The sequence below is a fragment of the Thunnus albacares genome, chromosome 9 (assembly GCF_914725855.1).
Source record: "Thunnus albacares chromosome 9, fThuAlb1.1, whole genome shotgun sequence".
Classification (NCBI taxonomy): domain Eukaryota; kingdom Metazoa; phylum Chordata; class Actinopteri; order Scombriformes; family Scombridae; genus Thunnus; species Thunnus albacares.
The window spans coordinates 4257214-4272388 of NC_058114.1; the positions used below are offsets into that span (position 1 = coordinate 4257214).

Consider the following 15175-nt stretch of genomic DNA (forward strand, 5'->3'; position numbering starts at 1 on the left):
GAGACTGTACTGACTCTCAAAGGTGTTTTATAGAGTTTGAAAAGATCTAGGCTGAGATTTATTTTACTTAATTATTTTTCACAATGCCATACCTCAGCAGATAAAACTAAACTATAGGCATGGTGTGCAGTAAGTGAGAAAAAGGTGTTTTTATTTAGATTTTTTGGGGGTGAACTGATCCTTTAAACAGCTACTGATGCTAATAAATAGAATATTTGTTTCACTTCTGCTAGCGGAACATGTCTACACATAGTGTGCACTTCAATGTAGCCACATCGACTGACATACTTGCCAGTACTGACATCATAAATATGTATTTTTTTTTTGTCTATCAAACTCCCAGAATCCCAGGAAGTCAGGCAGCATCAAGTCTTTCATCTCTTTATGTTTACATTTCTTTGCCAACTGTCTGAACTCCCTTCAGTATTGCAGAGTCTCTGAGTGCAAACTTCCCTCCCAAATTAATCTGTTACACTCCCGTGTGACAGTCACTTTATTTATTCCTCCACTACCCCACCTCTCTCGGATGACTTTTAAGTGCAACATCTCTTTCTTTTCGCAGTTTTTTTGTTCAGATTTGAACCGTTATTATCCCTCCTGGTTGTGGTTTTGTGCTCATGTATTCTTCTGGATTTCTTGTCTCTTGTTTTTTGGCAACCGTTCTGTCCTTGAGAGCTTGATTTGTGTCTCAGGTTACGTCTATAGGAACTGCACCGAAGATGGATGGTCCGACATCTACCCGGCGTACGAGGAGGCCTGCGAGTTTGTGGAAGATGAGGAGACAGAGCCGGAGGTAGACGTTTAGTCCATCATTTCAGTTTAGCTTTCTCGCTCAAACTAAACAGCAAGGACACACGTTTAGTGTCCACTATCTGTGGAACTACTGTGTGTTGAAGATATGAAAGCATATTCCTATCAGTCACAGACCAGTAGTTACTGTTGGCTGAGTCATACGATGTCCTCAATTCTCACTGAAGGTCTGTTTATTACTAGCGTTGCAACTCCAGCCCACAGTTTTGCTTTTTATGGTCAGGAGATGCTAAAAGATAGATGTTATTTCACACAGATTGTAAATAAGATGACGGACAGTTCTCTCCTTCTCTTGGGCATCAATGTAAAGCCTTAAAGAGTGTCTTTGTCTTCGTTAGTCCTTCATTAAAATGCTTAAACCTTCTATTTTTTATCTCTTGACTAGCGACCTCATGCTGTCATGAAAATATTGACTGAGGAAGAAGCAGTATGACCTTGTTGCAGAAAGTCTGGGAGGGGGTTGGGAGGGATTTAAAGCAGCTATAATCAATATTTTTAAGACAATGCATTAAATGACTGAATGACTGAGTGTAACATGTAATGTGTAGCACATAGTGATGAACCTAAAGAGAATTATCAGCAGCCCCCCTCAGCTTTACAGAGCTTTATAGCGAATTTCAGTTAATCTGATATCTGTCCGGCTGCAACTTTACTGCTCATAGCATCATTTCCGGCCACAAGAGGGAGCTGTTTTTAGCGAAACAGCTCTAAAAAGCCACTGTACACAACCTGCTTAGCACCAAACAGCAAACAGACACAGTTAGCTGTAGACTAGCTGGTGAACATAGTGAAGCATTTAGCAGCTAAAGAGCCAGATATTTCCCTCAGGAGTTGGTGGAGAACAAAAACAGAGCTAAAAGAGAGTGAATATTGGACTTACATTCACCAGGTGGACAGAAACATGACTCCTAAATGAATGATAATGTTGCTCCGTAACTTCAAGTTACAACTTAAAAGGCGATGATATGTCGGTGTTGTGTTCATTGCGTGTTTCTGCTGCCCCCAAGTGGCAAAAAACTCAGTTATTGATGCCAACATTACTTTTTTTTCTTGCACTTTTGTATCTTTTGCATTTCAGACAACATACTTCTCCAACTTCAAACAGGTGTATACGGCTGGCTACGCCACCTCCCTCATCTCTCTCATATCTGCCATTTTTGTCTTCACTGTGTTCAGGTAAAACCATCATGAGAAATATTTAAACATTCACATTTGTATAAAAGTGTCTCAACACACACATCACGACCAAGCACTTTTTCCTCAGTCTTCATTTATATTCATAAATACCTCAAACCCTTTGAGGAAAGTGTTTTTTCTGCTCTACAGGAAGTTTCACTGCACCAGGAACTACATCCACATCAACCTGTTCTTCTCTTTCATCCTGAGAGCGAGCGCTGTCTTCATTAAAGATGGAGTTCTCTTCTCTGATGAAAACCTGGACCACTGCTTCATGTCTACGGTGAGTGAAACCATCCGCGTCCTCCATTAATGTGTCTATATTTACCAGTGAAGGACTCATATCCTTTACCAAAGTAAAACCAGTGGAACCGCGTAGGAAAAATGTGTCATGCTGCTTCTCATCCTAAAAGCTTACAAGAATAAGCTGCAAAAGAGTATCAAAAGTAAAAAGTTTCTTCTTCTTCCTTCAGCTGGATGTTGTTTCTCTTCTCTGTGCAGAATGATGTATGTGCAGAGTTTGTTTTCACATTCATCTGCTGAAGGAAGTTTTTCTCTTTTCACCTTAAATATGAGTTTGTGGCAAACATATCTGACACAAATTATTATTCAAAACAGAGTAGTTTAATGTCTTAAAACATTACTGGAGGGAAACTTTAGTTTTGCATGATTTCATGCTTGAGACAGAAAAGGAAAGAGAAGAAATCAAAGAGGAAATGACACATCAGGAGGGAAGAAGGAAATAAGGAAAGACATGATGTGGGAAAGGCAAGATTATTTATATAGCACATTTCATATCCAAGGAAATTCAACATGCTTCACATAATGCAAAAGAATATAACAACAGGAATAAGAACAACACAAATAAAAGCTAAAAGAAGCAAGCAAGTAAATGAGCATTAAAAAGGCAACAAAAGGATAAAAATTATGAAGTGTAACTTTAATATTTAACTGAAAGCCATGGCAACCAGATATATCTTCAGCTTAGATTTAAAAGTAGTCGACAGTGTCTCTAGTCTGAAATCTTCAGGTAGTTTGTTCCAGATATGAGCAGCATAGCTTCACCATGTTTAGTTCTAACTTCAGGAACCACAAAAATAAAGATTAAAAGGAAAGAATTAAGGAAATATAAGTTATGAGATGGAGACTGTCCTCTTGACTGCATCTTCACTGCGTCATTTCAGAAACTCAACTAAAAGTAGAGATGTTTATGTTCAAAGTGACAAAGCTGTTACAAAGCTGTTGCAGCCGTGGTGATAATGTTATTTTGATCTTGTAACTATGACCATGAAGAACCCTTAATGGCAACCCAAACAACAATAACCCTAACCAAGTCATTTTTACACTAAACCTTAAGCTTAGCTGATTGTTTTCATTTTTCAAAAGGGATTTTTAATAGTTGTTGAAGATCAGAAAACGCTCATGTGTGTCGTTCTGGAGGGCAGTTACCAACATAATTGTATTTTGTCATTTAATTTGGAGGAAAGATAGATAATTTTAGCAATATTTTATAAGATAATCTCATTTTGAATGTGGAATCTCAAAGTAATTAGTATTTATTAAATTAAGTGGACCAGAAAGTACAATATTTCCCTCTAAATCTAGCAAAATTACCTCTCTCCTAAGTAAAACCTCCCTTATTTACTTTCCTCCTGTGATAGTTACTGTCTATAAACTTTGAAACTGACAACTAAAAGACTCTCGTGTCTAAGTTGCCACAGTCAGTCAGGATTACCTGCATTTTGTTTTCTGTAAATGAACCTCAGGAACTCAGAAGAGCTTATTATCATAGAGAGCAGGAAGGAACGGGATTGAAATGCTGGGAGTGACTGAGTGGAGACTGTGAGAGCATTAATGATGAGTGTTTTTCTTCCTATTTTTCTGTTGATGAGGCTGCCTGGAGTGAAGGTAAGTGTCCCTCTTGTGTGGCTACGAGGGACCGGCATCAGCACATCGCTGTGACTCATTTAGAGGGGATGTGTGTGAGAGAGAGAGAGAGACGGAGATGAACGGGGCCGTGAGAGAGAGAAGACAAAGGAAAGAGAAAGCTCTTGTACTTCATCAGAATGTAAAAAAAAAAACAACCTACAGGGATTAGAGAGAAACATAAAAATAGTGACAGGAAGAGGCGAGGGCTGGTGGATGAAGTGGAGAAGGGTTAAGAGTAAAAGTGAGAATGAAAGAACAGTAGAAATCAAATTACTTGAGAAATCTTTAATCAACTTCACAGTTCTTATTACTCTTGGAAAAAGTAATTACATTACTATTGACTCAAGAGTTGAAATAGCTACATGAGTCAATATGCCTTCTGTCTTCTTATTAATATGGTGATATTAAGAATGGAGCAAATGACAACTTGTGATGCGAAACAGATGCTCATAATGACAAAATGTCTCCAACTCTGCAGCTTTACTGAACTTTTTAGCCTCTTTTAGGAAACCGTTTCGGTTTTTACGACACATTCACTTAGTTTCACCGGTCTCATCAACCTCATCTGTTTTCAGCAAAAAAGCTCTGATAAACTCACTGTACACTATCTGCTCAGCAGAGCTCAAGCTACACAAGATCGATTTCAGGCATGTTTGTGTTCTTCAGTGTGTCTACTGAAACTTTACAATTTAACGAAACTTAACCACTTAACGCAACGCAAGCATGAACTGCAGTCTCAGTGTTGCAGCTAGGGGTCACTATTAGATGAAACAACAATAGAAAGAACAGAAGGGAAAGATGGTGGTCTTGGTTTATTACAGAAAAAGTGACTTTAAGCAAAACATGTTTATAATATTTAGCAATACCATGATCTTTCACTAACCAAAGTTCTTTTGTTGCCTAATGGCAACATATGGGACTTAGGATGCAAATCCAGGACTGTGGTGTCAGGATCCTGCATCTTGCACGTCCCCCATTCACCCCGACCTCCTCCCTGTGACTTCAGATGTAACGCTTCATTCATTAAAAAAAAAAAACGTTACCTGTGAACAGCCATTATGTTTGTCAACACAGTGTAATTGGGAATACTATTTAGTTGTATATGAACGTAATTTCTAGAAGACATGAGTTGCTATATCGGTTCCTTGAGGACTGATTGATCACCTCCATCAGTGCTTAAGAGCATACGTTGAGTATGTTTGTATATTTGTGCCGGCTTGACCAGGCGCTACCATTTGTATACTTGCTTGGAACATGTTTCTTGCTTTACACTACTTCATTACATCACCGAAAAAGTAATCACATTACTGTAACGTGTTACAGAGTGTTGTGTTAACTGCCCAACAATGCAGCAATTCCTCGTCAGTATCTATACCAACATGGAGTGCAATTATAAAAACACATCCACAGCTTCAGTTGGTGTCTGACCAAGGAGAGAATTTCAGCCTTTAAAATAAAAGGTTACACATTAATATCAAGCTATTATCCTCTGTACCCTTAAACGTATTATCATCACAGACCTCACTGTGACCCACAAACTGATGGGAGAGGACATTACTGTTACGACCACTCCAGATAAATGAGATCTACAGTCTAATCTGATCCTTGGCTCTTGTTGTTTTTGTCCTGCAGACATCCTGTAAATCAGCAGTGGCTTTCTTCCAGTTCAGCATCCTAGCCAACTACTTCTGGCTGCTGGTGGAGGGCATGTACCTGCAGACACTGCTGGCGCTCACCTTTGTTTTCCAGAAGAAGTATTTCTGGTGGTACATACTCATCGGCTGGGGTGGGTGCCCCACTGATCATGATCCTTTTCTGTTTCCCTTCATTTTCTTTCTTCCTGCCCGCCCCAGTCTCTTGTTAGAGAAAAGCTCTTCTTTGACTCTAATGATCAGGTCACTCTGTTTGTGCCCACCAGGTCTCCCAACTACAATCATAACGGCGTGGATCCTGACTCGAAACTTCTATGATAACAGGGGGTGAGCTGCTGCAGCAGGAAATCAAAGAAGATGTCACATAAAAATGAGGAAACTTTGAAAAAGAATCAATAGACGCACTCAAGTAACCTCCCAATAAGATGCACTTTCATTCATTTATGCATCCAACCACCACTGTACCAGGCATCTGGGACATGATGCCTTCTTGGTGCCATTAAAACAATATAACTCAAGAAAAATAGGTGATAGAAACATCATACTTGCATCACAGGTTCCCTCTGAAATGATTTGCTTTACATCTGGAGCACCATGCATTATAAATCTATATATAAATATAGAAAAGACACTATAATTTAAAATCCATGTATATATGTCCTTTTTTTAACTACATTTTGGACGACTGTACCTCATTAAATTTTTAATAAGCTTCTTACACATGATGTTTACATGTTAAATGTAGAGATATTAAAATATGCACAAATCAGATTAATTAATTAGCTCATTAGCATAGCTTTTTATGTTTTATATATTATAGTGATGGCATGGTGAGTGGATGGTTGTGACATATATGATGCACAGTGTGTATGTTCTGGCTGTGGACAGTGTGATGAGATCTACAATATTGTGTTCCCGTAACGGTCTTGTTTATCTCATTATTGAACGCCGTGTGTCACAGCTGCTGGGACGACACAGATGTGGCTTTTATCTGGTGGATCATAAAAGCTCCAATAACTGCATCATTACTGGTGAGTACAGAACAGTTTCACAGGGAGCTATTGAGGAATTACAAGAGTCCTCAATCTTAGATTAGGCCTGTATTTTCACTCTGCAGCAGCTACTGTAGACTCTTATCTGGTGTTCACATTAGGACGGACGATAAAAATCCAGGAAAGCCTGTTTATTTCCTACATGGAAGCAGGGAAACTTGGCCAGTGTGCAGATCATCATCTCTGGCACTTTACATCAGCAGTTAATCAGTGTACTTCCTTGTTTTCCTGCTTGTGTGATTTTGGTTTTGTTTTTTGAGTGAGAAGTTAGTTATAGCTGTAACAAGCTTTCTGGTACCATAAAAAAATACTTAGTACTTTTTTAATGTGTTCTTCTTTTTCTCCCTAATTTGCAATGGTCATATCCCTTTTCTTACTGGTTTCCCACCTGCTAAAGCTGTGATCACACCACAAAGTTGCCCATCTGTGGGTCTGGAAGATTGGTAACAGTGACTACTCGCAGGACTAGTTGGTGAACTGTTTCTGCTGGCAAGTTAATTGCTAACTCACTAGCCAGTCCACCCGGGCTACTGCAAGTCAGTCACAATAGTTCCCGGAGCTTCTCTCTGTTTACTTTCAACTGTTTGTTCACCATTGCACACCATCTCATTCAATAAAAAGTTATCGAAGAGGGAGAAGCTCTCCCAGCTAACAAGCTTGCTAACGGTCAGTAGCTTGGTTGCTAACGGGACAATAATGTATTTGTACCATCTTTACTCTGACAAAGAAGATTAAAGAAAAGTGAATTGTGCAACACAGCTAATAAGCTACAAGAGCTTCCTTCATTTTAGTTGAATCTGACATGAAAAATCAGTATAGATTTATTTTGTCCCAGTGAGTGGTTGTGGCTGCAAAAATGCTTTTCTCAGTTTTAAATCCTGGTGTTCACACCAGGGGTTGAATAAATGTTTGCCCTTATGTCATCATCAAAAATTTATTATTCAACAAATAATCATACAAATGATAAGTAAGGAGCCAGATATTTTGTTGGTTGTCGTTAAGTTGTTGGAGAACTAAATGGAGCTAACAGTAGATTGATAATTGGACTTAAATCTGCCAGGTGGCCAGAAACAGGGCTACAAATAAATGTTTTGTCTGCTGAATATCTAAATAAGCAACTGTTTGCTAAGACATAATGCAAGTACAAGTGATAGCAATGAGTTTGCTAACTTTTTGTAAGGAATGTTTTGTGGATTTGTGAAATTTCGGACTCTGGCACCCCCCAGTGGTAGTATCACAAGTAGCAATGCATTTCAGATCTTCAGTAACACATTCTGCAGGTGTAGTTTATTGATACAGCAGCGGTGCTACAAAGAAAAATGGCTGCATTTGTTCATTTCATGTAGGTGAACTTCATCATCTTCATCAATGTGATCCGTATTCTGGTGCAGAAGCTGAGATCTCCTGGTGTTGGTGGCAACGATACCAGTCACTTCAAGTGAGACAGAATTATTATCTTCCTTCACACATGATGGCACAAACAAACACAAACAAAACACCTGCACTCACACATGTAGTCACCGCGTGTCTGTCTGTTACATTTGTGTGCAGGAGACTGGCCAAATCCACTCTGCTTCTCATTCCTCTGTTTGGGATGCACTACATGGTGTTTGCCTTCCTGCCAGAAAACACCGGAGCAGAGGCCCGGATCTTCATAGAGCTAGGTCTGGGATCCTTTCAGGTAAAATAAAATTCAAAACAACACCTGTAACCAAAGCATGAAACTAAATTTATCAGCGTGTGCGCTGTATGTTTAACGTTTAATATTTAATTTTGTTTGATAATGTGTTTTGTACTTATAAGGGATTCGTTGTGGCCCTGCTCTACTGTTTCCTAAATGGTGAGGTAAGTAAACGCTATACAGTACGTAATACAGTTTGTAGGGTCACCCAGTGGTGTGGTTTTGCATCTCTTAGCTACACTACAGATAGTCAAAACTATTTTGTTTTCTAAAGTATATTGTAAATCTCTAGCCTCTTAACATCCACTCGCTTAAGCCAGTTGTTAGCAGCTTAGCATCATGCAGTAATGAGTAAGAGCAATTGATGCAATTTGGCCACTTGGAGACGACTTGGGACACCAGTGACACCACAAACTAAAAACTTCCATAGATCTGATAAGATTAAGTCCAGAGGTCTGGAACTTTATACAGGTGTGGTTGACAAGATGTATGTGGTGATTTGCATAGCTCTGGCATTAAGCATGTCTAGTTACTGTTATTCAAATATGACTCATTATAGACGAGGACCAAAAACACATTTTCGAGCCTTATTTGAAAAGATGTAGTTTTGTTGTGTTTTAGCCACATGCTAAACAAGCACATTTCCAGAAACCAGAAGATGTTACCTTTCAAGTGAAGGCTAATACATGCATTTTGTCCTCACAGTTTTCTGTTATAAGCTCTTCCATTTGGGTATGCCAAGTAGGCAAAAATGCCAAAAAAAAAGGGTGGATGTTAATGGCTAGATTGATCTCTTGCCTTCCAGGAAGCCATTTTAAGATCATTTTGATGACACTTGGTAGGTGCTACAAAATATAATGAAATTACTACCATCAGAGCTCCCTTTACCTTTATTGGGTGTTAGATATTTGCTTGAGGAAGACCTGTAGTTGGTCTAAACATCATTCAGTGTGCAGGTCCTGCTTGTATCATAGTAGTTGCATTACTGTCATCTGGTGAGTAGGCCCTGATGTGAAAACTTTTACTCTAATATTATATTGGAGTTATTGTAATTATTAGTTTCCAACTTGTAAAAATGGGTCACGTCAACATCCAAGCATGTCGAGCTCCAACTTGGCACTTAATAGTACAGTAGTGCCTGAAAACCAAACAATTCACTGTCATTTAGTGTGATTAAAAATAAATTGAATGAATATGTCAAATCATAGTATTTTAATCCTGACACACCAAACTCTGTAATCATACAACCCTCTTCATGACTTGCACAAATTATTAACTTGGGAATCTTTACTATATCAACCATTCATCCCATGTGACATGAATAAGAGTCTAAGGACACTCTAATGTCTGTGATTTCAGGATGGGTTGTTTAAAAGAAACACCCTCACTTATTCTGGTTGACTAGATTTCTGATCAGGTTGAAACTACGCAGAGAATTGATAGGAGTCTGAGTACTAATAAATCTAGGGCTGCAACTAAGGATTAATTTCATTATCGATCGGTCTGAGAAATGGTAAAAGCCCATTATGATGCCTCCAGTTTGCTTGTTTTGTCCGACCAACAGTCCAGAATCTCAAGATATTCAGTTGACTGTTATATATGTCAATGAAAAACAACGAAATCTCACATTTACGAAGCGGGAAGCAGATATTTTTTAGTATAATTTCTTGAAAAATGACTGAAACTATTAATTGATTATCAAAATAGTTGTTGCAGCTCTACTAAAAACAGTAAACTAGTGTATTTGTTTTCCATGCTGTCTTTTTATTTTTTCTTATGTATTTTTTTTGTATGTGTGTGTGTGTGTGTTTAGGTGCAAGCAGAGCTGAAGAAGAGGTTTTGGAAGTGGCAGACTCAGAGCTACCTGAGCTACAGTAAACGGCGCCGTACATTGTTCACTGACAGCAGCACGGTCACTCAGATATCTGTCCTGGACAAATCCAGCCCCAAAGATCAGCCAGTCTCAGAGACGCAAGCCCTCACAAACACGCTAACACCCAACAATGTCTCCACAGTCTGAGAAACGTTCGACGATGCGGCGATGTTCGCGTACTTTATTACCAAACCTACTTCAAGTCTGGATAAAGTCCTGAGCGAGTGACTAAACCACAGAGCCTGATTGTTGAATGTTAAGGTACCTCTTAACTTTGTACGGTACAAGTTGTTTTGCAGAATCCCACACAAATTTACAGATGTTAACTTTTAAAACTTTCCCCAAATGTCACCAATTATTCTTTAACTTACAGGCTAGTGTGGGCAGAAAGAAAGGTCAAATTACTCATGATTCAAATGACTCTACCAGCTCTCGGATAAATGTTTATCTTTTGTCTGACATATACACTGATGAATGCAACCTGAACTTACTACATTTAATGTGTTTTAAGTATCAGAGGTCAGACTTTAATTGTCATGTCAACAAAGACAATAATTATTTTGTAATCCAGGGCCGGCGTTAAGCCTTTTGGGGTCTCAAGGCAAGATTTTGCTTTGGAGGACCTCCCCCACATCTTACACACAACCACCAGATCCACTGCCACCTTTTTACAAAAGCACTGATATCACAAGCACACAGTGAATATGGCTTCAAAGCATTGTCTTTACAATAATCAATAGTGTCTCACTGTAAATAAGAACTATGATTAATTCCTCCAGTGTAAGCCATCACTGCTGTCTCTTGTGATAAAATATTGTGTTTGTGTTGTTTTTGTTCATATATTCACATCCTGAGCTGCTCATAAAGGACAAAAAAATGCATGGAAATGGGCATCAACAAATTATATTTTCTACTGCAGGAGTAGAGGTAGGAAAAGATGGTCAGAAATCTTGCATGGAGCCATTCGTTTTCAAGATTTAAATGAATTTTGCCACAGAAAGAGGCTGCACAGGTAGGGAGTAATGCACAGTATCCCTTACAATTTCACCCCCCATTGTGCAGGCACCAACCAATATGAGTCACATGATCCCTCACTGGCTTCCCACCCACAAGACAAATATGGTCAATTGTGTTTTTTGGAAGACATGACCAAGCAGGAGGTATTGCTAGTGGGAATAAAACCACAGTCTCTACAAAGCTTTACCCCCTGCATCACCTGTGGGCCAATTTGTAAGCCTTAATTGTCTTTTATGAGCAGTCAATGCAGATTTTAATCTAGTAAATCCATAGTTGATTAAGGGTGTTTTCAGACCTTCACTGTTTAGTCCGGTTGAATCGGACTCTGGTTCGTTTTCCCTCATTGTGCAAATTTGTTGGGCAGGTCTGAACACAGCAGCTGTACTCAGGTGCAGACCAAAACTTAGACTTTGAAATCTTTAATGTTCTCCAAGATGCAACTTGTGATACAGGGCAGAACATATAGACATGTTAAAAGCACATCAGATAAACAAAAACAACAATAGTCCAAGATCATGTATAGCAGCCATCATAAGTATCAGTTCAGTCCAGACTGCACATCCCCCATGTATCCATGAATATCACATCCGAGACCTTTTGAGGATGTGGTTTTGGTCCAGTCCCAAAAAATTCTGGAGCAGTTTGTTTGTGGTGGGAATGTGATACGACCACAATATGACGCAGGTGCACTTTGCATGCTGGGATGCGGATGAGCAAATTTAACAGTTGCTATAACTATATGGAGAATCAATTCAGATTGGACCTGCTCTAACAATGAAGTACGTTGCATTTGGCCCGAGTAGCTTCTTTAGCACCTTCCTCCTGTGTTTAATGGCCCAAACACATTTGACCAATGAGAGGAGAGAATGTCCTCAGCTGGCTTTTAGTGATACATTTTGGTTCGCTTGGTTTTTTCTCTGTTAAAAGAAACCAAACCGAGTTTACCAACTCTTCCACTGATTTGGACCAGAGAAAATGAACTATAGGTTTGAAAACACACAAAGATTATCAACCACCAATTTGTCCATTAATGCCATGAAATTACATCTTATTCGTACGTTGACAAATGAAAATCTTTAATCACTTCACATGCATTTACTGATTCTCAGTTTTGTACATTTGTATTTATTTTTTATACATTTACCCAGTGGATTTGTGTCATTTACAGTATTAGTGTTTGGACTTTGCTCACCATGACGTCCGTGTTATTTCTGCTGTTACTGATTCAGTGCCACTCGGCCTCTTGAATGTTGGGCGTCCCAATATTATGACAATATTTCAGAGAGAATTCTTATGAAACTTATGAAACTTTATTGTTTAAAGGGAACGTGCCCGTGTTACCAGTGGCTCTGCATGCAACATGTTGCACAGTGCACTAGCACACATCTGGAGCACTAGACTGTAAAAGCTATTTATTTGTCAGATAATTTGTTTTTATGTCTTTGTGTGAATGTAAATACACTTGAACTACAATTTACATGTGTTTTATGAAAACAGTATAGTTCCTCAACCAGATGTACAAACTGTTACCAAATTAAATACTGTAAAAAAATATAATAACTTACTTTGAAATTGATAAGTGTTTATATTTAACATATTTTTTGTATCATACATGTTAGTTTTATTCTTATATGCTGTAAAATTGCAAAATGTGGAGAAAATTATATTGTAAATTTCCCTGTTTGAAACTGTGCCATAGATTTAGTGTCCAGTTACTGATTTCTGTGCTAATGCTAATGCTCATCAGAATTTGTTTCATCCAAGGAATCATTATTGAGGACTAGATGAGCTGTTTTCAGGCTACTTTGTATCTCTGTTTTATTATTTCTCTCTGTTTTTACTTTGTGGGCAGTTGTACACTGTAAAAGCGTATACATATATATATATATATATATATATATATATATACAGTCAACCCAGTCTCATGACAGTTTGTGAAATAGTCAGGAAATTTAATCCACAGTGTAGATTCATGTACATGGACACAAATTTCACAATTTTTTTCTTTCTATTTGTGACACTCGACACTAATGTATTTCAATTGGAAGTATGTTTCGTTTCTGTCAGATGGGACTCAGGAGTACAGAAGTTGTATTGTTTTTTCTCATTTGTTATTAATTTTTCTAACTATAACCGCTACACGACTCAACATTTAATCACATGATTTTGTCCTTGTTTTTATGCATCAGTCCAGTGGGCAGACTGGAGGACCCGCTGCCGGGAAGAATTTTTCTCAAGAATTTGTCATTTTTAATGACATGAAAAATGTTGATATGATGTCAACATTTCTCAATACAAAAGTGTCCTTGATAACTCAACAATACGATAGGTTAATGTTACGACTATCTGTTTTAACTATTTCATCTTTGATCCTGTGAAATCAACTTTTTTTGTCAGTTTTTGATGGCGGAAAGCTAGGGAAGGGCGTTGTGTTATGGGTGGACTTTGGATTGTCTGCCATCAGTGGGATTCATTCCATTTCAAATTGCCACCAGTCGGCCACATCCCAAATCTAAACGTGGCTATCTATGTTAAGAGGAGGTGTTTTATATCCTGTTATTGTAAAATGGGAAGTTGCTCATTTAATTTTACTGTATGTCATTCTGACATAAAATCCAAAAACCAAGAATCATAGAGATACAAAAAAATCTCCAGGCTTGTGTAAATAGTAACCTATACATTAATGAGAACAGGTTGGTCTTTTCAGCCCTAATCCTAACCCTAACCCTAACCCTAACCCTAACCCTAACCCTAACCTAACCCTAATCCTAACCCTAACCCAAGCACTTCAGGCCTTCCTCCAAGCCTGTAATAATGCCTTAGCATTATTGTAATCTATTTAACAATTAGATATTTAAAATCTGATTACAGAAATGTGTTACCATCTCCTTAAACTCCTCAGTGTACTCTCAATTCAGTATTTACAACTTCCAATTCAAGGAAAAACACTAATACTTTTTAAAAAACTACAATTCCCTACAGCCGCGCCATGCAGCTTGATACAAATCAGCACCACAGTTGTAGTTCTTCCAGTTTAGGGTTGTAAATAGGGTCATAAAAAGATATATCTGCTGAATATATCGAATATGTTGTACTGCCAAACTAGTAATTACACTGCATCTAGATGATCTGTGTTAAGGAAAAGTGAGTTGTTGTTGGTTTATTTTAGATATTTTGGTCAAAACAGGAGTCGAACGCATAAAGTCCGCCCACAGCACAACGCCCTTCCATGAGCCACGTCATCTTCGTCCAACGCATTATTCAGCTTCTGACCCTCACAGTGCCTTTACCGTACAAATTAAACTCACTGTTTCTCTGCAGTTCAGGTGGATTGAACCTACAGCAAGTTTCCATTCAAAATCAGTGTAACAAAATCACGTATTTAAGATTGTGATACATGTACTTGAGTCTTTGCTGAGCAGCATAACAGTGTACTTCTATGTTGTGTTGATTTCCATGCTTGACAATTGTGCTTTTAAAAAAAAGAAGATTTCATCAAATTTAAAATTGTGCAGCAAGAAAGTGAAGGATGATATTACCTGAGCATGTTTTGATGTGATGCTTTTGAAAGAAAACTCTTCATGTTTTGTCTGGACTTTGTTTTTTTTAGATTATGTGCATTTACAGCGTCAATGTGGACACTAGGAGTGTTATTTCTTTCTCTCCTCAGAACGTGAACAGTGATGTGAATGTTTCTCTTACAGGTTCCGGTTTACTACATGAATACAAGTGTCTGGTTTGGTGTTTTCTTATTTGGGCTCAGGGGAAAGAGACTGGTGTTTTTCTATACTTTTCATATAGTCAGCAAATCCCAAGAAAAGACCAAAACCAACAATGAATTGATCCTACCAACAAGTATTACCTGCAATAGTTATATCTCCTTCCTCAGCCATAGAGCTCTTGTTCAAAAGTTGTTACAGAAAACACATCAATGACCCACACCGTTGAAGTGGGATAATTATCTTGCATTTTTGACTCAATCCCA

General features: G+C 38.3%; 1 protein-coding gene across 1 annotated transcript in view; it reads left to right on the forward strand.

Moving 5' to 3' along the window:
* ghrhrb (growth hormone releasing hormone receptor b) overlaps positions 1-14666 on the forward strand; it is a 35523-nt gene extending 20857 nt beyond the window's left edge. The window contains exons 4-13 of the mRNA XM_044361715.1: positions 693-793; positions 1889-1986; positions 2137-2269; positions 5548-5701; positions 5834-5894; positions 6529-6598; positions 7966-8057; positions 8171-8300; positions 8423-8464; positions 10114-14666. Of these exons, the coding sequence (XP_044217650.1) occupies positions 693-793; positions 1889-1986; positions 2137-2269; positions 5548-5701; positions 5834-5894; positions 6529-6598; positions 7966-8057; positions 8171-8300; positions 8423-8464; positions 10114-10320 (1088 nt within the window). The 3' untranslated portion in view covers positions 10321-14666. The remainder of the gene's footprint in view (positions 1-692; positions 794-1888; positions 1987-2136; positions 2270-5547; positions 5702-5833; positions 5895-6528; positions 6599-7965; positions 8058-8170; positions 8301-8422; positions 8465-10113) is intronic.
* The last annotated feature ends 509 nt before the right edge of the window (positions 14667-15175 follow it).